This window comes from Thermobia domestica, chromosome 12 (genome assembly GCF_964235325.1).
Source record: "Thermobia domestica chromosome 12, izTheDome1.hap1.1, whole genome shotgun sequence".
Classification (NCBI taxonomy): Eukaryota; Metazoa; Arthropoda; class Insecta; order Zygentoma; family Lepismatidae; genus Thermobia; species Thermobia domestica.
Window position 1 is genome coordinate 60,561,708 of NC_137465.1, and position 24,901 is coordinate 60,586,608.

Consider the following 24,901-nt stretch of genomic DNA (forward strand, 5'->3'; position numbering starts at 1 on the left):
AAATACCGTTACTTTATTTTAACGTAAAACATTTTAAAAACGTAATTTTGAACACTTCTGATTCTGTATCGGAGTGTCGTTCCTCCCTCAAAAGCTGCACCCCTGGTTCTTGCACACAATCAATATGAATACATATTTTTCATGTCTATGTGCATTTATGAATGCGTTTGTCTATTTCCATGTCTGTGTATCCTCCAAAAACGTAGCTAGACAGTGCCACTAACAATAAGAAAGTAGACCAGGTGCAAGAATGTCAGTTTTTGTTCTCCGTAATTCCAAAAGTATTATGGTAAACCAGAAATTAAGTGTTGGGGTAGAGTAATAGGTTGAAAATTAGTATTAGGAATGTTACGTATGCGAGAACTGTATAATTATGAATTCATTACTCAGGTAGTAGTTTGTATATGCATTTCAATTAATATTTCTACGATATAATCCACTCTTACTTCCTACAGTATTAGGAAGCTAGAGTCTTCACATAGGGTTACACTTATTTGTTTGTGTATAAGTGATAAGAATACATATATCGGTTGTTTATACATGATGTGTATTAAGTATCGGTTCTATTGGTTTGTACATACATCGATTATAACACATATAACTGTTTCATCTATTTTTATTTAAGACAAATGATAAAACAGTCTACGACTAAGACATCAGGACACCCATCGCAATTGATGAAGTAATTGTCGCCGAGACCAAAAATAAAGTCAAATTGCCCAGAAGTGAAAATCGTAGTGTATGTCTCTTTATATCTCTATTTTTTGAGGAGGAAAGATGCAGAAATTATGTACTTTATCATGAATACGTTCTACATGGTCAATCCATTTGTGTGTCCTTTTATTTGGAAGTAATGTGGGAGTTCTTGAAAATAGTGCGAAATAATAGACCAGAATCATGTATATGCAGCAACATGGATAGAGCGCCGTGACAGTGTTCCTTCTTATTTAAGAGTTGCGAAACCTAGCAAATGTTATATACCACTCCATCTTATTCGCCAGACTTGGCGCCAGTTTATTGCATAATATTTTCCACAAGGAACACTATTTCTAGACGATTGAAGATTTTCAATGAAATCAGAATGGGATCTGAAGACTATTCCACAAATCGCGTTCTAAGACATTTTTTAATGAAAGAAGACGTGAGAGAGAGAGTAGTGAGTGTAAGAAACTGCTTTGAGTAAGGAGTCACGTTACAGGTAAACAGAGTACGTTAAAAATGAAAGTTTCGTTTCCTTTCTCGTACAAACCTTGTATTTTCAGAGTGTGCTTCCTTCCAATGTTTGCTATAAAGTTCCTCGCGGAAGAAATAGGAATCCAGTTTCCCTTGAAGAAGTAGAAGAGCATGTTAGATTTGCGTGACGTACAATGTCTCAATATAGTAAAGATGCTACATGCACAACGTGAGAAAAAGCATATTTAAGTGAATCTTTTCTTATGTATTGTCTTTAAAATGTTAGCTCTCTTTTCCTGGGAGAGATTTAAAGTAGCCACGTGGTCAGAATAGCTGATGTAATTTATGTGTATGTGCGTGGGACATGTAACAGTCCAAGTGATTTAATGAAACTATAAACGAGTTACATGTCGAAAATTATATAATGTTACATACTTGTGTAGTATAACAGTCTTTTGACGTCGTTCTACATTCTTCATTTTAATTTACACAACGTATGAACGTGAACTGCGCGCTTTTTATTTTCACAAATAATAATAACAATAATAAAAACAGAGTAGTCGACCTTGAAGTCTTGACAAATGATGGTCAGTATTTCTACATACGTACAATCATAACCTAAACTTTACAATAAAATGATGCTAGAGCCTATTAGTATTAATAAAAAACAATTTTATTTCTTTTTTCTTATATATATATATATATATATATATATATATATATATAGATAGATAGATAGATAGATAGATAGATATAGATATAGATATAGAGAGATAGATAGATAGATATAGATATATATAGTGTTAAGTTCATATTTTACCATTGCCAAATTGAGATTTTGTGATTTTGATTATATTATGGTATTTTTACATTCCGTTTCTGTTTGTGGTGTGGTAAAGAGAAACTGTAAATTTTAAATAAGGACACCAGTTGCGGTTTAGAGCCCAAAAAAGTAAAGGCTCACTGTTCATTACTTCATAAGGCTTAGAGTCTACGCGATTTGAATCCTTGTATGTACAACATAACAATTGCAATATAAAATATTCAAATAAGTTACTCCAATTGTTTCATCATTTTTTTCTACATTTAACAAGCTAAATCCACATTTTTTCGAAACAAAGGTGGACTTCTCACCTCTAATAGGAAGGCCTCTATTTCAATTTTATCTGTGTGAGTTTGAGAAGCAAAATATCTTGGTTTTGGGCTCTCTTGAGAACCTTGCATTTCCTTCTGCCACATTCATTCCACCATTTTCTTCACTATCATTCAATTGTCCATGTCCTTTTGTCTACAGACATGTTCACGGAATGTTAAAGATTTAATTTTATTTATGACATTCAGCAGCATTCTGAATTCAGTATGTTGTTCATTTTATTTCTGGTTTATATTTTACATATTTTTAGTGTGTAAATATATATGTCACGTTTCAACCCCATATTACACACACTCCAAGCTTCATCAAAATAAATCAATTAGTTCTACACACTAGTATGCGTAAAATTTCAGTTTGTTTTTATATTCTCCACGTTATGCTTGAATCCCATACAATTAAGGTAATTCTTTAGCAAAGGAAACGTCATATTTCACCAGAATAAATAAATTATAATTAAAATTATTGTGGAATCAAAAGATACACAGACATAAGCTTATTTTGTTTATTCACTTATAAAAATAAATTTTGTGTATACTACATCGAAGACAAGATGTAACCATAAAAGATTCCGTTTCATAAATTGTCAGTCTGTCTGCTACTGCTTGCAGAGCCTACTGAGTCTTGCAATTATAGGCAAAAATTGCAAATCAAAATTTGTATAACTATACCAATAACTGTACATATATATCTGTATAATATACGTACATATGCATATCAAATTATAAGTAATAGCGCCAATCTTTACAAATGGCTTTTACTACTGTCCTAGTATTTCTGTTTTCGTGATTTCTTTAAATTGTTAAAAAAAATTAGAACTTGTGGGTTTTGCCAAAGGAAGTCCCAGGATTACCAATCGTAACTATTTGCATATTTATTTACTAACCTATGTCCTCGTGTGCTACCGTAGGCAATGCCTTGTGTTCTTTTATACAGGGTGTTTCAAAACAACACCGACAACGTTTGGGAGGTGATTCCTGACATCAAGATAAGACAAAAATTATAGACCAACGTGGGTGCACATATGCTTCCTTTCGGAGTATTCGGCTGCCGAAAACATGAACTTTAAAGATCCATAGCTCCAATACTATGGGACCCACTGCAGTCGGGTCAAGACTTCACTTAGGAACTAGTATGTGTCCTATCTAAATATCCAAGTTTCAGAATCCCGCAGTACTTCCGCAATAATTTTTATAGAGGTAGTTGGTGAGTACTTCAAATTATATGTCCGTAGCAAACCCTCTATAAAAAAAATGTTGCGTGAGTATCTCAGGACTCTGAAACATGTATTTTTGGATAGGGAACATATTAGTTCCTAAGTGAAATCTTGACCCGACTACGGTAGACCCTTTTGTTTTGGAGCTATGGACCTTTAAAGTTCATTTGTTCATGTTATCGGCAGCGTATAAATCCGAAAGGAAGCATTCGTGCAGTCAGGTTGGTCTATACTTTTTGTTTTATCTCGGTGTCAGGAATCACCTCCCAATCGTTTTGGACACCCCACATCCTATTCTTTCCTTCTAGGCCAATCTATATATATAAAAGAGAACGTACAATTCTTTGTCCGCTCATCACGCTAATACGGCTGAACCAATTTCTTTCATTTTTGGGGGGTTATTAGGATTTGGACCCTAGATGGTTTTTATCATATCACTTTAATTTTTAATTACCAGTGTCTTGAGATAATTGACCATTCAAGTGTCCATAACGTACAAATCCTTTGTTATTAGTTCATCATAGGTAAAAATAAACGTATTTATATGCAACCCGCATGACCGTGTCACTCGGCGGGTTAACAAATGACAGGCGATATACAGCGGAAAATAGCTTGAATCTTCTGTTTAAAATTTTTTAATTGATTTGCTTATTTTTACAGACACTTTTACAATATGCCAGCACCGGGATGACCGCAGCGAAGCGGGGCGGGTTAAGATAAATGACAGGCGATATAATGTTAAGATTTACTGCAATCTTCTATGGTTTTTATCATATCACTTGAAAGCGAAAAAGTAAAAATTATCTAAGTAACAAAGTTTATTGCGTTCCAGGGTGACCGCAGCGAAGCGGGGTGAACGCTGCTAGTTATTAAAAAAAAAAAAAAAAAAAAAAAAACGCTAGAAAACGTATTTAATTATCTTAAATGTAAAAAATCAAATACCGAATTTTACATCATTACCTTTGTTATTTCGAGATACGGACATCTTAAAATAATTGCAACATACATCCCTCCGAATTTTCAAAAATGCTTTCTTAGTAACAGCTTATATGTGCGTCACAAGACCTATCTATTGTCGAAATTTTAAGTCTGATATTATTATTATTATTATTATTATTATTATTAGTAGTAGTAGTAGTAGTAGTAGTAGTAGCAGTAGTAGTAGTAGTAGAGTAGTAGTAGTAGTATTCCTTCATTATATAGTTCTCTGATACCACACAATGTGCTGTACTTTTGCCAACAGGCTGTTCTTGGCGCTGAAATAATAATAATAATAATTATTAATATTAATCTTTAGATATATTTGATGCACTAAATCCCCCTGTAGCTGCGTGGTTAGCGTGCACATTTTTTAACCCCGAACTCGTTTCAGAATGGAGGGAAAATTTTTCATTGTTTCGAAGCCTAGCAATAGAGGAGCCCATTCTATTTAAGAGGTGACGAATTCCAATGTAAAAAGCAAGAAATTAATTAAGCCACTAAGAATCTGTGCCCAGACCACATATCACCCAGCTTAACATGCCTTATTTCGTTGACAATGGTCTTTCGTGAGTTGCTATGTCGGAGAGTTACATTTCTTATTTAGAGATTTTTTAAATATTGAAAGATCTTTAGAGAAAATATGTTGATTACTGTATTAGTTTCATTTTTTGAAAATAATTTCCGTTCCTATTTTTTCTAATAATAACAATTATAAATAATACGTTGATGAGCGACGTATTTTTCCATCATCCGACATAAAGAAATTCTAGAAAAGGAAACGGCACCATTTTATTCTTTCGTGGAAGATCACCAAAAAATTATCTCCTAATTATGATTTATTAACTTGATAAATTTCTTTTTCCGCGCATGCGTGTTGTAGGTGTCAGGCATGCGTGACCCACAGACCTGTCTCTTGCCTTAGCGCGGTTTCTCTGATCGCTAAAAGACTAGTGCCTGTTGTTCGCTCCACAGTGAAACAAGTCAACTTGGGAAATTTTTTAAAAAGAGAAATAACGTGTGCGTACCGTGACTTTGAACTAATATAACAATGATTGACATTCAGTGTTTTGTGAAAGTGTTTCCTATATTTGTTTCCTTATTTTATTTCACTAATGCAGAAGGCGAAAAGATCATAGACTTATCATATACCTATAGTGACAATATTACATATTTACCACAATATCCGCCTTTCAAGTTCACAATTATTCACCGGGGAATGAGGGATGGATTTTGGTAAGTCTGTTGTTTCCTATTTAACTGAAATTACAAATTGTTTTAGCAATTTATTACAACGATTCATACATGGTATATATTTTTGATATCGTTCGGAGCTAAGGCAGTGTTTCTCAAACATTTTTAACTGGGGGCCACTTGTATTTGTCAGAACATTTTACGGACCACTCTACTCTTGCTCCCTTCAACAGCAAAAATACTTTTTTTTTTTTTTTTGTAAGTATATATCAGTATATCAGTACGCTTACATTTTAAAAACAGTATTAATTAAAATGCCTTTAATTTTACTGATATTAGCAAAAGTGTCCGTTGTTCAAACGGGAAGAACAAGAATATCGTAGAAATTGCCCCCTTTTCCTCTTTTTGGATCAAAAACTCAAATACATTTCAATCAGAAATTTTCTTGTAGATCTTCTATCTGGAGAACTACATACAGTGTAGCCAAACTCAAACTATCACTTAACTCAGTATGATGTGCTTATTTCATAGAAAATACGAAAACTCGATTTAGAGAGCGTTCAAAAATTTTGTGGCCCTGATCAAAAAAAAAAAAAAAAAAAACTAATTATTGGCCAATATCGCAATCTTTTGATCCATTTTTGGTTTTCCTAATTCCTTGTTTTAAAGAATAGGAATATTTGAAAGCGCTGAAACACACGTTCGGTCATTTTTATTGAACAGATTATGTATCGAATTTCACACTTCCAACTAAAGCAAAGCACTACTTTGGACACTGTCTGATTCAAGAAATGGAAATTTACTATTGTGTAGTAATGACCCCATTTTCTTCCCCCCATATGAGAGGAATTTTGGAAACCGGAAAAACACATTTTCCCGTATTTTTAATTAAGAGTTTATGTTCAATTTCAATCTCCAATTTTAGTGAATTCTCACATTGGATACCGTACTTTTTTGAACAAAAGAAGGAAAATTTGAATGCTCATAGAAATAGCTTCCCTTAGAAGTTGTATTTTTGAAAACACTGAACCATATATTCTCATGTTTTTAATTGAGAGTTTATCTACCGAATTTCACTCCTTCAACTTAAACGAATCCTTACATTCGTCACCTTATGAATAAAGAAATGAAATTTAAATATTATAGAAATGTTCCCTTAGCAGGGAAATTTCCGAAAACGCATGACAGAAGTATTCTCTTATCTTTTATTATTAGTTTACATATATCAAATTCACACCTCTAACTTTAACGCGTCCTTTTTTCCAACACTTTCTAATTAAAGAAAGATAATATGGAATATTATAGAAACAAAATTTCGTTTCTCAATTAAAAGTGGAATTTTCGAGTTTCTCGTAGCTAAGTGGATAGTGTACGCGCCTTGGTGTGGAAGGTTCGGAGTCTATTTCCTAGGAGATCATGCGGTTCGGATTCTACGTTAAGCTGTCGGTCCACGTCTCATATAGCCTCGCATCTGAAATGGAGGCTAAACCTAAAATCAAACCAAAGTCGAATTTTCTAAAACATGACAGAAGTATTCCCTTATTTTTAATTAAGAGCTTATAGTATATGCCAAATTTCATACCTCCAACTTAACGTCAATCTTTACATTGGTACTTTCTGAACAAAAACAGGAAATTTTAAATATTAAAGAAACTATGTCTCCTTTCACCTTACAAGCGGAAATTTCGAAAACCTTGGAACATGTATTCCTTTATTTTTGGAAGTAGGTAGATTATTATTTTTCCTCAATGAGTTACAAATTTCTTGTTTGTTTATAACAGTCTATCTGTGGAATAGCAAATGGGCGGCTATATGAGTCGGCATCTTCTGGTACCGTCAGTGTTGCAGTATTACGCCATAATACCAGAAAACAGATTTTTTATACGGCACGCCATTGTCACGGCCATTGAATGTCTGTACTTAGTGCCAATATCCCGGTATTGTTTCATAACAATACATCCCCACACGACCTATCCATTAATATTCCTATCTGTCCACAGATAACGCCATACCTGTCTCCTATAGGTGCTTTCTTGCCTTTTGTAAGAAAAACCATTCCTTATGGTTTATACACAGACGGGCCTTCCCTGGATGGCAGTTTTATTTCATTCACACTTACGGTTGGAAAGTTCTAATCCTCCATAATTCGGATTGCGCGACTTTCAGGACACTCTCTATTAGAATATGTAATATAATATTTAAGTTATTAACTTATATAACCTATTATTTACATACTTGTTTGCGATTCCTATAGTGTGTGATACGCAAGTCACTTCAGCTTTATTTTTTCAGTTCTTTACGGACTAATGTTCTCTAAGAACACTACAAGAACATACTCCGAGGACCACTTTCGGCACGAGAGACCCGGGTTCGATTCCTGGGGGGAGCATGTGTCGTTTGAATTCCACGTTCCAAACCAATCAGACCACAGTTTGAGAACGCTGGGCAAAAGAAAACTAAGTGTTTATCTGGACTCGAACTGTGTTAGACAAAATTGCTACTCATTTCTAATCGTGAATCTTAAAAGTTACATGATCGTACTTGGGGACGAGGTATGATAGGTCAGTGATAGAGCGCTCACCTTTGGTGTGATGCGTTTCTGGTTCTATAATAGGCCATGCCATTTTGTGGAGGACAATTTCATGTACTTGGGTTTTTGGTGAGTTTCTCCTGTTTCCCGCAACACTCTCATTCCACGAATTATTTTATAACTATTCAGTTCCATTAGTGTCAGTCTTCTTCGGCCTACGGAACATAGCCGTGGGACGTATAAATAGAATAGAAATGTAATTTCAGTTTTCATTTTTGTGACTGTACTTATTACTGCTTTCAGAAATCAGGGTTGGTCTGTTAACTCGAAAAAGTGAAAAAGAAAACACATTGACGAGATGTTTCTTTGAGAATTCTTGTCAGATACATAATGACATTTATAAGTACTTTTTTAAAATACTTATAGGTCACTTGTCCGCAAGTTAAGTACTCTCCATGCGCCAAGATTTCCGGTAACAGTTTCATCTGGAGCATTCTTTGATTTCCTCTCTTTATTTTTCCGTCCTCCACAAACTTTACTATCACGCCCATCAAGATGAATTTATTCTTAATTGCTCTTAATGTACAGATATTAAATTAAACGAAGATAAATTATCTTCTAGTGTTTATAACTACTATTGCAAGAAATAATACCACAATTTTCCGGTTATAGGCCTATTTCTTAATACAACGTGAAAGAAATAAAGGTGACCAGATTATATTTACTATGTCCGTCTATCCGGGAGAGAAAAATGACGAAAATTACTTGACCAATAATCACCAAATTTGGCCAAAATGTGAAAATCAAAAGTAAGAAATTGAGTTCGTTTTATAACCAATCCGAAAGCGGTAGAAATTAACCATTTCCGATTTTAACGTTGATCGTTAGAGAGCAAAATCGATCATATATAGAGATGCTGTTTTCTACAATCGATTAATCGTTCCAAAACACATTACATCTCCGTCCTTGACTCTCTGCCAAAACCGAAAGTGATTGAAATCCACTACAGCTTCCGGTTTCAATGTTGATCTAAATAGAACAAAATACTATAACAGATAGCGATTTTTTTTTTTTTTTGAATCGATTTAGCGTTGTAAGAATAGTACCTTCTTCTGTCCTAACTCTTTGTTCAAACCGAAAATAGCAGAAACCAACCACTTCGGATTTTACATTGAATCGCCATAGAACCAAGACATAGAAGAAAGTAGATAGCAAGAAGCTATTTTCTGTAACAAATTAAAAATCCCAAGAATATATTCTGTTTCCACTCTAATCTCTACCAAAAAAAGAAAATGTCAGAAATCCACTACTTGCGGTCTTAACGTTGACCACTATAGAGTGAAAACGTTACCAGTTAGAGAATAATGTTTTCTGCAATCGATTAAGTGTCCCAAGAATATATTCCGTCTCTCCTCTGATATCTGTATTAAAACTGGAAGGAGTATAAATATATTATCACTTTCGGTTTCAATGGTAATTGAAAAAAAATATCACACCATAAAATCCAAACTCCTTCACGCGGTATACACGTGACATTGTTACTTGGGAACACGGTGGCTCAGTGGTAGAGCGCTTACCTATGGTGCGTGGGGTTCCTGGTTCGATCCCACCTAAGTAAGTTTGTACTGGACAATATCGTGTTCGTGGGTTCCTTGGGATACTCCCGTTTCCTCCCACTTTCTCATTCCATCAATTCTTGTATTATCATTCACTTGCCTTAATCATTGCCTCCCTTAGATAATCGCGGGACGGTAAACTGAAATATTTCGTTCTTTTTTTATTTTTTGACACTGCTACTTCTTATAGAATCATAGGAGCAACCGCTGCTCCTATGCCCATATATACCCATATAAAACATGAGTATGTATTTTTCTTCCCTACAGAATTCAAAGTGTTACATGGTTATATCTTCATAATTCATCATTTTGGTGCATAATTTTAAACCAAAAAATATTTCAGCTTAAATCTGGATTGTGTACAGCTACGCGGATTGCTAAATTAGGTGAAAACTTCAATTGAAAAAGTTTATGTGATACACGTATCTGAATCGAAATGAATTCGATATAATGAATTCATCTCGACTCTGGAATTGTTACTTAAACAATTAATACTTTTCTGACCAGATTGGGAAGAGTTACAAGGTTTAGAAAAAGAGAATAGAACATTAATAAGAAAATGGAAAGAAGCGCGAAGGATTAGAGAGAGAGAGAGAGGGAGGGGGGGGGGAGCTTAATGAATTGGACAAATTGGCTTCAAATACATGAATCATGGGATAGGTTATTAGAACGAATTCAAGAATAAAAATTCACGGATAAGAAAAGTTACGTTATAGAACACAGAACATAAAACATAGAATGGAAAGGAAACGTCAAATTTAACTGATATTTGGGAATAAGAACAAAAGGGAAAAATGGTACAATGGTGATTATATATAGAGTGGCGGATCCAGGATATGATCAAGGGAGGGGCTAAACCACAGTTTGCAGCTTTATCCAGTGTAAAGCAGGATTGAAGCCCATTTTATTCAATGTTTATCTGAGCACCAAGGAGGGGCTATAGCCCCCTTGGATCCGCCCCTGCATATATATATATATAATTTTTAAAATGAAACGGTAAAATATAACAGTACATTATTGTTTCATACTTCAAATTTGAAATTATATAAAAAGCAAATATAATTTATGATGTTTGTATTACCTAAATTAATATGAACATTTTTAAATGCCAGTTAACATCTGATGAAGATAACGTTACATTATTGAAATTGTTATAACTTATTTTAATTACTCTGGTCAGAAAAATATTAATTATTTATGAATTTGATAAAAGAAATGGAACTCCGTTTGCAAAAACTGAATCTCCTTAAAATTGTACAAAATAAAAAGAAGTTATATATCCCCAAGATTATGCTCTATAGGTTAAAGGAGACAGATGATTAGTGAAAGTGAAGGATTATGCCAGAATTGGTGGAATGACAATAGTGGAGAAACAGGAGAACCTTGAGGAAACGTATTAACATAATATTGTTCACTAACTCACATGGCTGGGATCAAATTAGGGCTCTTTTGACGGCCCTCGGCGAGCACACTATCCGGGGAAAAGGAAGGAAGAAAGGATTGGGGTAGGAAGGAAACGGCCTGGGACCTATAAGTTAGGTACCACCGCGGCATTTGCCTAGTGTGAATGAAGAAGACCCAGGAAAACTTCATTCAGGGTGGCTGGCCTGAAAAAGTGTTTAAACTTTTTCGACCGAGTGCCCCCACCGGGAATCGAACCCGGGACCGGTTTAAAGTGAGATCCCAACTACATGAGTTCCCACCGCGTATCGAATAGACTGAAATAATGTCGTCATTTCTTCTCCGTTACCATGGTGATCGTCATGTTTTTTTCTGTACAAACGCGTGAAGCGAATGGTGTATTTTAGTCTAATACAAATAGGGACAGCGGGTGTAAATTTATTTACAATTATAAAATATTTTAACAACTAATAAAGTTGGTGAGAAAGGGTACAGATTTAGAATATGGAAATGCGTTTAAGAAACTACGAGTAAAATTAAGAAAATTCATAAAGAAAGACTAATATCTAAGGAACTTATTTCTAAACGCGCCAAATGTCTAAATAAGGTAGAAATCGAATAGTTAATGTAAGCATTATTATGTAATCCACCATAAGAAGCAATTATACACAATATAAACTCCCTAACGTGCTGATTGACAAACTGTCGGCACAAGGAAAACTAAAAATATACGATTTTTTAAAAGAAAAATATCTTTTAGAACAATGTCAATTCTATTGGGACATTTACTTTTCTTATGTCCACACTTCATAATGGAATTGCACAATATTAATGTCTACAATATTAAGAAAGAAGAAGAAGAAGAGCCTTTAGAAATTTTCAATCCGGACCATCAGTGAATATAGGTAAGATCTTTTTTTATATTCTCTATCAACTTTTTTTTTTTTTTTTTTTTATAGAAACAGTATAATAAGAAAACATCCAATTATCAATGGTTCAACATATATATTCTAAACAACTGTTAAATATTAATCCTATCCACGTATGCAATTTTATGAAACTTAATGAATCAAAAATTTTCCAGAATTATTTAAGGTTAATATCTGATTATAAACAAGATGAGTACATTTGTTTCCTCTTTCTATATCTCTGTTTTTTAGTTTCATTGATTGGAAATATTTAAAAAGAAACATAAATATTTCATTCAGTCTAATGTTCGCAATTCAGAAATATTTCATCACTATTTTCGTTTCGCATTTAGATCCTTTAGATATTTAAGCTACTTGTTGTTTAGAAAATAAAATGGCGATCACCATGGCAACGAAAAGGATGTGACATCACACTATTTTAGTCTATTACCAGTCTCCCACAGCTACTACTACTAGAGAGCTCGCATGTAAATTTTTATACCTTTTGCGCGTTTGCTGTCATAAACATAATCTGTCAGAGTTGTATGTTCAATAACTATTTTTGTTTTTTTCTGAACTTTTGTATTTTTTTTGCCCTCATAATGTTTTGTTTAATTTAGTGTTTACTTATTTGTCTTTAAAAAGGATAATTTTATTTTCATTCCATATTTTCAGCCACAGAATACTTTAAAATGTAAAAGAATACAGTACCATGTTTCTGTGGCTACAATGGATTGGTTGTATTTTAATTAATTTCAACGGGGAAAATAATTTCGGTTTACGAACAGCGTTACGGAACGTAGTGGTGGATCTAGCCTGGGACCGGAGGCACTAGACCCCAGTTCTGAGTGACAAAAATAAAGCTATTTATATATTTTTGAAAGATTATAGCAAGCGTTGCCTATTATTCTTAACTGGATTTTTAAATTAATTAATTATATATATATATATATATATATATATATATATATATATATATATATATATATATATATATATATATATATATATATATATATATAAAATATCAGTTGCATTTTTTGTTATATAATGTTCAAAAAAACTTGAGGCAATGTGAACGTTCAACCTAGCCATAATATCCATCAGGAAAGAGTTATGTTGGAAACTTCTTCAGGACCTATGAAAAGTTATAAACTCATGAAATACCTTCCATAGTATAGGTTCTGACTGCCCCCTAGTTACCCCGGGGCCGGGGGCCTAAGCCCTCCAGTTTTTGAGTGACAAAAATAGTTGAATTTATATACTTTTGAAAGTTTATACTAAAGTCATTATATACTTACCATAATCTGGATTTTGTTTGACCCCAGTTTTTACGTTCAAGATCAGCCTCTGGGTTTTACCTTCTACACCCACCACTGTCGGAACGGATTAAGTTCTCAAACCGATTGTCCACTCTATTAAAAATAAAGATCTATATTTATATTCTGAATGAGATTCAGTGAAAAGCAAATGCGTCCTCTTTCCTCCCTTTAGGGTGCTCATGCAAGTGCTACGACCTAATATTTCTTCCTTGTTTCAATGAAGATAGAACTCTAAGTTTAGTTGTTATTTAAAAAAAATGTTGAAATAAAATATGAAATCCCTAAAAGTTTTCCTGAAAGATACGTAAAATAAAAAAAGAAAAAGAAAAGAAATGCGTAGATTCGTAGAACATACATAACTTAGCTAGGTGAAGCAACAAGCGACCTTTACGTAATCGAACCATGAGTCAGACCTTGGTAAATGACATTTAAAAAAGCCTTTTGGCTTGATTTTCTTCTTTTTTCTTTAAAAAAAAAACAAAAGAGAATGAAACTGCAAAAGTCAGTAGAATATAGATTAGAGTGTAATCGGTTGGGACAGTCTGTCACGGAAGGCAACAAATTCCATGTTCTGTCTGCGTTCTCCCTTGAGAACAGTCTTTTACCTCATTTCACCATTTCATCTATCAACAGCACTGAACTTTGTTTCAGGTAAACTTTTCGTTGCCCTTACACCCCTATACTGAAAAAAAAAAAATTACAATATTATTTTTGAAAAACACAATTATAAGGATAAATATAACATGTGCTCAAGAAAATAATGCACACTAAAAGGTAGAAATCCTTATAAATCCTAATAACAACGAACAAACGTATCAGTGAGACGTGGGAAAAGGTTCTCAGCTCTTAAAATGCTAGCTCATTTAGAAAACATTAACTATCATGATGTCATCCCCCTCCCCCCCAAAAAAGAATCGTGGCTATATGAATACCGTGTGCGCTTTCAGCTTCGGCTTGGGAGACCCAGATTCGATTTCCCAATGGGAGCTCATGTGGTTCGGATCCCACGTTAAGTTGTAGGTGTACGTCTCATATAGCCTTGGTGCTGAACGGAACAATAAACTACAAATCAACCAATCAAGACAAAGGATCAGCTCTTGACACAGTAGTGTTGCTCTGATTTTTCTGATCCACTTCGAACACTGCTATGATTTGATTTGTATTTCACCTGTTTCATATCGTCACAAACGTTTCGTGCGGAGTGCTAACAATAACTTAAAAATTGCAAGCACTAGATAGCCATACTTGAAGGCAAAGTTCAACTTTCGCATTTTTCTGTTTTCTCCAAACTAGAAGAGGTGGAAGTAGTTTACTCTGGCACTCAACACATTCCAATAGAGGAGAGGTTCTCAAATTTTTTTGCTGGTGTACCACTAAATCATATTAATTATTAATACCACTAGGAATGTAATGGAGGATATAGGGGAGTATATTGCATACATTCACCTAATATTTTTATAGCTAAGCGTACGTGGTATATTCCCTTTAAATCAGGGATATAATGGAGGTATAAGGGTAGTTTACACTATGTTTTTCAAATAAGTCAAAAGTATATCTACCTAAAGTTGTAACAATACACTACTGAATTCCTCCAGCCGCCGGTCGGTACACGTGCCACAGTTTGAGAAACCCTGAAATAGAGTATTGTCAAATTCCTTGAAGGCCAGAGATAAAAACCTATTGAAATCATTCAGAAGTTATCAGGAAAAGAGAATTTATCAGATAAGATCTCAATTTCGAACACACTGCTTCAAGATGGAAAATAACAAGTCAGTGAAATGTCAATGACACCTCACTGTGCCAGATTTTTCTCTTTTTTCCTGCAGATGTCAAAAGCCATCCATTACGAACCTCCGTGCATATCTCGTGCATCACTGAATAGTGGTGTGCAGCAAAATGTTTCATTATCTGTGACACACTGAAACATATTCACTGCTGGCTATTCAAAGCACGATGCATTTGAAGCAGAAAAAAAAAAGTAAGATCAAACGATGTGAATTGTAATGAAGATATACTCAAACAATGCAGAATGAGGAGTATACACTGTCACTCTTTTACATGGAAATGCTGCAAAAAGTGAAATTGGGTCAGTTAATACTGTTTAGGTTTTATGTACGTATTCCTGTTGTTTTTATTTCAAGATCGAAACTAAATTTATTTTTCCGCCACATATGATTTCACATATATGAAATATTGAAAGAGAAAGGCTGAAGCTTTAAGATTTATTGAAGTGTTAAATTCACACAAATACATTTTAGTTTTCACAAACTGTCAGAAAGTCTACATACAAACACTGTATCACATCAAAACAATAAATTCACTTTCTCCATGAGAAAGATTTCGATATGAAGTTATAGCAATAGAAAAATTTAATTGAGAAGTTACTGTTAGAAAGATTCGTATCATACTCCATTTACATCACCTCTCATAAACCCTGATTTAACAGATAGAAATTCTACAGGGTGTTAATGAACTATACCACAAATAGGCACGATTTCCTTTTGGAGGGTCCAACATGTTCGACTTGACACATAAGCTTAGTGAACAAGTATTCTGTACTACTACTACTATTATTATTACTGCTACTACTACTAGCGATTATTATTATTATTATTATTATTATTATTATTATTATTATTATTATTATTATTATTATTATTATTATTTTCGCATATCAGGAAAGATTTGCTGAAACTTTCCTTAAAACATAGACGACATATGTAATGTGTTCTCTCTATGTACTGCATCCGCAATACTCATATTTGGAATTCATATATATTTGCTTGACTTACTTTAATTCTTTTTAATATACATAAATTTCTCATTGTAAAAGAAAAAACTTCAACTTGAAAACTTAAAAAAATAAAAACTTACTGGAATAACAGAAACCTCTTAAAACGAACAATTTGATAAAATTCATAAAACATAGGATCGGTTTTAGCTTCAAATGTTCTTTAATCTACTCTTTTTAAAAAAGATCGGTAAATATTTTAAACAAAATCAGCCCAATAATCTGAAATATTCACAACGATCGTCACATATTAAACACACATCCGTGTAGAAAATAAAACATTTCTATTTTCCTTAAAACGTAAATAAACTCGTTAATAATTTAAAAAGATTCTTAAATAAAACGAGGTTTTTAAGGAAATTAGACTTCTACGTACGAAGTCTACATTGTACATCGTTGTTGTCGCTGTCTTAGGTATAATTAATGCATCGTTAATTTTATTATCTAAAATGCTCTGTATAACTAAAACAAAATGCTGCTCTATCATTTGGAAGCTTAAAAGTTTAATTGAAAATCGTTCATTCGTTGCTGTTGTACACATCAGTTTTAGAATCTCATGATGTGTTTGTGAAACCAATTTTTCAATTGCTACTGTAAAGTTAGAAACGATATGAGTCAGCTTAAAGTTACTTTCCTTAATTTCTTGAATCTGTGGATTAAGATATTCCATTTAATCTTTAAGAAGGTTTATAAAGTTCTTTACTTTATGAACTTCGTATAATGAAAATCCGCTAAAAGCAAAATTTGTCAGTCTCGTCAGAAGACTAAATATAAATATCATTTTTTTTCTGTCGGCGGGTTCGGAATTCTTTCGAAAATCACAAGGAATTATAGTGGTGATCTTTATAAATTGCGCTTCCTTATCTTGTAATAGTTCATATCCGGTACATGATTCATTTTTAAGATGAACAACTGAGAAGTCTAAATGCAGACGATGTGGTATAAATTCAGTGCCGTCGTAATTAATAATGGGTTTAATTCGTGCAATTGTCAATCCAAGCTGATGCAACACAAGTTTATTGCCATAGGTTGGAGTGAAGAACTCACAAGGGAACATCTTATATTGGTAGTAGCATTGCCCAATTAAACAATGCGCAATCGATAAAGGAGTGAAGAAAAGTGAGAAATCCAAAGTTTTACGGACCGACACCCAGAAACACACAAGATACAGTGGAAAGAAGAACCTAGAATTATGTGAATATAGCAATGCAAATGATACACTGACAAAAAGAACTTCAAAATGATTAAAATAATCAAAATTACATTTACACAACAGTATAGTAAGCAAACATTGTACCCACAGACATGCTCAATAACATGATATGTAATGCAGTGTTGCCAAGTAAGCACAAAATGAAGTTTTGTTAATTGACACGAAACACAAATTACAACATCTAGAAAATCTGATTATGAGTAGAAGCATACCTGTGAGGTCGTGATATACAGTGTCGCTGAAGTTTGAGGATAGGCCTATATGAATTCCTATATGAATCTCGTATGTAGAAGGGTACATACAGTACACGATTCGAACTAGTTAAAAACAAAATATGAGATCACAAACAAGAATAATTATAATCACTGAAATACGAAAATAACGGACGCAGCACAGCGTTGAAGCATTTTTGTCAAAGGAAAATGTCAGAATAGTATCAGAACGCAACACATAAGCTGAAATGATCCATATCCTTGGATGACCAAGGATTCGCAAGTGGTCCGCATTCTCGTTGCTGGTGAACATGTTCGATTTCCGATTGGAGCGTTCTGCAACATAGTAGTAGTTGGAATCCTACATTAAGCTAAATGCAGGGCCGGATTTAGGGGGTTAGGTCAATTCAACTTTGTCAGGTGTGCACATTGTACAAAATGCTTCTGCTTATCTCACACCCTACAAATAAAACTACATGTAAACTGTTACGAATAAGTCAATATTCCAGAAGCAAAATACATGAGCTACATTTTATGCCTTTATTGTAATTATTACACAATATCAAGGAGAACCTCCTGGTTTACAAATAGACTTTCTGTAAGTTTATCATTCATTTATTTATTTATTTATTTAACAATCACCAGATACAGCTCAGAGGCCATTTTACACTGGATATACAACAACAACAATAACAATGGAAAGTATTTTGGAAGATATCGGCCAGGACCGGTTTAGTAGTACCATCCCGGCATTTGCCTTGTAGGACTGAGGGAAACCCTGGAAAACCTCAGTCAGGATGGACGGCAGCGGGATTCGAACCCATGACCTCCCGAATGCGAAGCTAACCACTTGAGCTACTTCGCTCGGTATTCTTTTCAACCGCCCCACTCCTCATAGGGACCAATATAGGGTTATGGCACTATGTATCGAACACTTAAGGACATTCCTATGAATATTTAATCATTATTTCCTATCAGTGAGAAACAGGCACAGTTTGAGCGATAAAAGTGTAAAGGTGTCATTTATTTTTTGAAACTAGCCCATTATGACAATTATAAATAATAATGTTGAAATTTGAAGAACATTTAAATAGCAAAGTTGTATTACTTCTTGTATCGAACGGGTTGGGCTATATATCGATTAATGAGGTTTTAATTATCGAACAGGATGTTTTATATATTGAACAGCGGGGTTTAAATATCGAACAGAATGTTTTATTTTTAAACAAGTCAACTTTAACAACATGGATATAGTTTTATTGTAAACACATTGCAATAATTCTAAAATATAAACTAAGATAGCAGGCGCAAAGAGAAATACGTATTAAAATGTTGTAAGCTACAAAATGTGTTTCATATTGTCACTCTTCAGCACAGAGAGGCGCATCTTACGTTAATCTTTTTTGTTGCCTTTCTTCTTCAGTTCTTCTCGGTATTCCTCGGAAGATATTGCATACATTTTCTTCAGCCTAAATTCACGGTTTTTTCCGTGGCTCCAGGAAGTTTGAGAAACTCTGAAAACATCACTACTACTTGAGGAAGGCAAGCATAATAATTCCGAAGCAATCTCATCTTGATGCAATAACTTTGACCTGTGAATTTTTACTCCAATTTTCGAAATGACGACACCTAGAAGATTCTTCTTGAGTGAAGGTGCGTACACATTTAAGCGTTCATTATTCCATGTGAATTCAGGATTATCACTTTCTTACACTTCGTTTTCTTCTTCTGAGCCTGAATCATTTGTTGTTGAGTTTTTATCAGCCAATTTAGTTTCAAATGTCGCACTTTATCGGTTCTAACACTTTTCCAATAAGCATCCAAATCTGGATCACCATCACTCTATCCCTCTTCGTCACGTCTTAGTTTGACATGGAACATAATAAGAACAAGAGGAGGCAGGAATTCTTCCAGATCATCAAGTACGAACTTCATTTTCTGATGAGGAATAGGGAACAGTTGTTGAGAAGATGAAGGGTACTCTAGTCACTCTCTTGCTGTGGTTTTCCCACTGAGGTCTTCAGAATATCGGCAACACACTTGCTATAGTGCACAGCAGCAGGACTCAATGGATAAAGACCACACTTACGAAATGCGCTTTTCACAGTTTCTGGTTTGACGGCATCATCCCGAACTTTCTTTAATTGGGGTGAAAAATTTATCTTCGCTACCCGTGCTCCGAGAGATTTGATTTTCTCGTCCTAAAGAGCATTCTGCAATGCTCGTTTCAAGGGTGAAAATACGCCTACGTTTGCTGGTTGCAGAAGATGAGTTGCATTGGGGAAAAGACAATACACCAGTATTCGATAATCGTGACAATATCCATTGACTTGAAGTAATACATGATTCCTGTGCCCATCAAGAAAGAGAATAACAGGAAGTGTGATTTTCTCAGTCTCTGACCACGGACTAAACCGTTAGAGGTAAGTTAAAAATGTTGTAGTCTTCATTCAGCCACTTTCTGTTTTCTCGTAGATCTATAGCCCAGGCACATTATTTTTCATAATTTGCATAAGTCGTATGTTGCTCTAGACGATCATGGTTTGTGCGCAACGCCCATCAGCACAGAAATTGCCAAGTACTGTTATGCCCTTTTTTCTATAGATGTTACTGTAATTTGAAGCTGTTCTTCTCTTACACCAAGGTACTTTCCTGAAACCATGTGGAACAGAAATTTTGTTTCGTCTGCGTTGAGGATCCTTGTTGGGTCTTCCATAAGTGCACTTAATCCCTCAAATTCAAGATAGCTCTAAAGTTCAACAAACCAGACGCGTATTCTGTCTTCCAAAACCGCAGACCTGCCCTTCTTATAGTTTCAGCCTTCCTCTGAAACAGGCAAGGATGTCGTCCCATAAAACACCTGAACCAAATTTTCCCTGGTCTTCCATGCTTGAACGATGTGTTTCTTCCTAAAGACTGTACAATTTCCTGAACAGTGTCTAGTAAATTAGTTTGTCATGTTCATTACCCATTCAGGAATTCCCTCTTCTTGTAGGCTCAGGAACGGCTTCCGACCAAGACCAATCTCAGTCTTCTGACGCCCTGATAATTTAAAGTTGTTATAGGAACCTGGAAGGTTCTTGATGCCTGCTTTTGGAACATCATACCGGACTCACCTGCTGAACAGCTTGTCAAGGCAGATAACGAATACTGGAATGGTTTAATTTTCTGACAGGTTTGATTCTGATTTTGGGGACACCTTCCTTGTTGGAATTCTTAATTTTGCCCATTGTAAAATTCTGAGTATTAGTTACGAATACTCAATAAAAATGTAAACAATTATTTATGATTAACTTCAACTATGTTTACTAGTCTATACATTGAGAAGAAGAACAAGGGTCAAAAGTCTGAAATAATGCGATCAGCACGACATAAGGCATCGATTAGATAGGCTCTCTATGGCGAAACATTACTAAAAATGGTAAATCTAAATATTTTTTGTAACGGTTTGAACCCAAGAACTATCAGATACAAGGTGGATGGCTAACAATTCAGTGTAAAACTCTGTATTCAGTGCAAAAGAAAACAACTTAGTTAAATTAATATTTAAATCACTAATAGCCCTTCCAATTACAATAATGTTCGATACAAAAGAACAATTTTTCTTAAAGGAACCTCTTTTATCGAACGGAATTTCGATATTATGAAATGGATCTCGAATAGCGAACGCTATTTTCTTTTTCCTTCAAATAAGATGATTGCTGAAAAGTAACATTATAACAAATAAATATACATAAATATTAACATCTCGTATTATTAAAAGGATACCTTATGACACCATCACACATTGGAAAAAGGACCATTACTGCGGTGCTGCACTTTACAAAAAATATAGCGATTTCTCCAATCTCCCAACAAAACCCCAGCAATGGAAACTTTCTCGCGTTAGCTAATATCGAAACGTATCGACCTATTGATTTTTATAAGGCAAGGTTTGGAAGGGTGTGTTCACAAATTTCAGATAGTGCGCAACGTTTTTGGTATTCTTATTTCTTAATGAAATGACCAAGGTGTTCGATAGTTAAGGGGCGTTCGATATTTACTGCCATTACCCTACTTTATCAACAGCAACACTGAAAAACTGACAACCGATAATGTGCGAGATGATACTAAGTGATCGTGCTAATCAATTGTCAATCCACGAGCATGAATCATTTCAGTTTTGTGTGTTGTGTTTGACACTATTCTGCTTTTCCACTTGGGTAAAAATGCTTCGACACGGTGCTTCGTCCCTTATTTTTATACTTCAGTGATATATTCTTGTTTGTGGTCTCATATTTTGGTTTTAACTAGTTCGAATCGTGTACTGTATGTACTACTCTTCCACATACGAGATTCATATAGGAATTCATACACGCCTATCCTCAAACTTTGGCAACACTCTATATATCACGACCTCACAGGTATGCTTCTACTCATAATCAGATTTTCTAGATGTTATAATTTGTGTTCCGTGTCATTTAACAAAACTTCATTTGTGCTTACTTGGCAACACTGCATTGCATATTATGTTATTGAGCATGTCTATGGCTACAATATTTGCTTACTATGCTGTTTTGTATAATCATTTTGAAGATTTTTCTGTGTCAGTGTATCTTTTGCATTGCTATTTTTACATTATTCTAGATTCTTCTTTCCTCTGTATCTCCTGTGTTTCTGGGTGTCGGTCCGTAGAACTTTGGATTTCTCCCTTTTCTTCACTCCTCTATCGATTGCGCATTGTTTAATTGGGCAACGCTACTAGCAATATAAGATGTTCCCTTGTCAGAAGTATGAAGATGTAAATCGCTGATCTGGCTATTTGATTCATCCTATTTATTCTCTGCCAAATTTAAAGTAGGAATTCCGTTAATAAAAAGAGCGTCCCGTAGAAAACTTTTCGCACCTATCACTATGTAATGTCTGAGGTAGAGTCAATAACAGTCCGGGTGTTTCCCCTTCACCAATTTTATTATAAAATCTAAATACAGTTATCTTTGAATTTACAAAGAGCAATCTAATAATGTCTTTCCTTATGAATGACCAAGATGAAGGAGAAAGGTGTTTTGCACGGTGCTCCTTTTGCTCAAAGCAACCTCCAGAGCATCTGCAGGGTTTAGGTGAATTTGCAGAAAAATCTCCTCAGCCCAAAGCAGCTTCGCGAGGTTTATTATGGTTAGGATCCTTAGTCCAAAGAGACTTCGGGTTTAGGTATAGGTAAACTCCCTAGTCCTAAGCGATCTCAGGAGCGGGTGTGGGTTATTTGATCCGCGGTCAAACTGATAGCAGGTTCGTTTATTCCTTTATATTGGCGGTTTAGAGTGAACGAAGTTCTGGGCATATGCCCTTAACTTCCATTTGTTATTTGTTTGAATTAGCTTTTGATTGCAAGCGTTTTGTGGTTGGAGGACTACAACTGTCGCAGGCCCCCTTGTTTCATTTAACTTTTCGTGTTATTTCGGGTGCGGTATCCTGTAAACTCTTCTTCATGGGTCTCCAGTGTCAATGTTTGTCACCAGGTGTTTATCGTGCTCTGCTACTGTATGCGAGAATCGTCTGGATAGGATTTCCCTTGTTTCTCGTAGGAGCGGAAGTTCCAGGTCTTCGTGGATCTGGGCTATACGCGTGTCGCTTGAGTGACCCGTTATAACCCGTGCTGCTCGATTTTGAATTATCTGAAGTCTTCGATGGTGAACTTCGGCTGCGTATTCCCATGCTAGGTGTGCATACAGTAACATCGGTCTTATGAAGATTGAGTAGATGTTCCTTCTGGTACTGAGTTCGAACTGCGGGCTCAGGATGATTGGTAGTAGATATCTGACTCTTTGCACTGCTCTGTCGGCCGTGTTGGAGATATGCTTAGCGAAAGTGAGTTTGCTGTCCAGAGTTACCCCCAGGTATTTTGCTTCGTTTTGTAGAGTGAGCGGAGTCGCAGATCAGGTTAGCTGGTAGTTCTTAGTTTTCCTTGTGAATTTCACTATGATTGTCTTTGTGAGGTTGATCTTGGTTTAACACCTTCATTCGTATCCACTCTTCCAGCTGATTGATGTGTCGTTGCATGGCGACTTCTGCGTAGCGATGGTTGTGGTTGCCAGCAAAAATCGCCGTGTCATCCGCTTAGGTGGCCACCATTATGGTACTGGTAGTTGGTATATCAGCTGTGAAGAGTGAGTACAACAGCGGCGATAAGCATGATCCTTGTGGCACTCCTGCTTTAATCGGTCTCGAATCTGTTGTGTGTTCCATGTGCGAGACTGAATTTTCTCCCTGTGATGTAGCTCTGTATGAGTCTGACCTGGTATGTTCGGAAGCCCGCCTGATGGAGCTTGTGAAGAAGTCCCTGGTGCCACACCCTGTCGAAGGCCTTCTCGATATTTAGGAATAGTCCCAGGGTGTGGCCGCCGTCGTTGAATTGCTGTGTAATTCGGTCCACGACGCGGACTAGCTGGAGGGTTGTGCTATGTCCTGGTCGGAATCCAAATCGGTGAGATGACAGCACATCTGGTTCTTCACATGGGTCAGGAGTTTGCGTTGGATTACTCGCTCTACCACCTTGTAAAGATGGGAGAGGAGACTAATCGGGCGGTAGTTCTTCAATTCCGTTCTGGTTTCTTTGGTCTTCGGCATCATCATGAGGCGGACTTCCTTCCATTCAGCTGGGTAGTGGTTCTGTTGTAGTATGACGTTGGTGATCTGGGTCAAAAGTACGATGGCTCGTCTCGGTGCTTTCTTTAGAGCTTGTGGTGGTATCTTGTCTGGGCCCGCAGATCGGTGGTTGTGCAGTTTCAGGATAATTTGCTAAACCTCTCGTAGGGTTGCCAAATCCTCTGGTGAAAAAGGCGCATCTTCTTGGATGGTGCGTATACTCTGCTGGACTGCTTCTTCCTTCCCAGCATCCGGAGGAGTGGTGTTCTCCTTGAAGGTTTCCTGATGGTGATCAGCGAAGAGCGTGGCTTGGGCTTCTGGCTCGTGTACCAAGCCCTGTAGACTTCGGAGTGGTTAGATGCGTGGTGGTGCTTGCGGTCTGGCCACGCTACGTAGTAACTTCGAGAATTCCGGTGACGGTGCATCCATTGCGAGGAGTTTGGTGTTCCATTCGTTGGATGCTATGTGGTTCAGTCTGTTTTTGACTCTTGTGCTCAAGGAGTTCCACAGTCTTGTCCTGGGGATGTCTTATTGTTTGCCACTTTCGCCTTGCTCATCGCTTCATTTGGATCT

At 35.6% G+C, this 24,901-nt stretch overlaps 1 protein-coding gene across 2 annotated transcripts in view; it reads left to right on the plus strand.

Annotated features, from left to right (window-relative positions):
- The window catches only part of LOC145666479 (isatin hydrolase-like), a 125,824-nt gene that overhangs the window by 25,019 nt on the left and 75,904 nt on the right, over window positions 1-24,901 (plus strand). The window contains exon 1 of one of the 2 annotated variants that reach the window (XM_081733736.1): window positions 5,446-5,753. The exons of the other annotated variant lie outside the window; for it this stretch is intronic. Coding sequence (XP_081589862.1) covers window positions 5,569-5,753 — 185 coding nt within the window. The 5' untranslated portion in view covers window positions 5,446-5,568. Of the gene's footprint in view, window positions 1-5,445; window positions 5,754-24,901 lie in introns of those variants that run through there. 2 annotated transcript variants of the gene reach the window in all.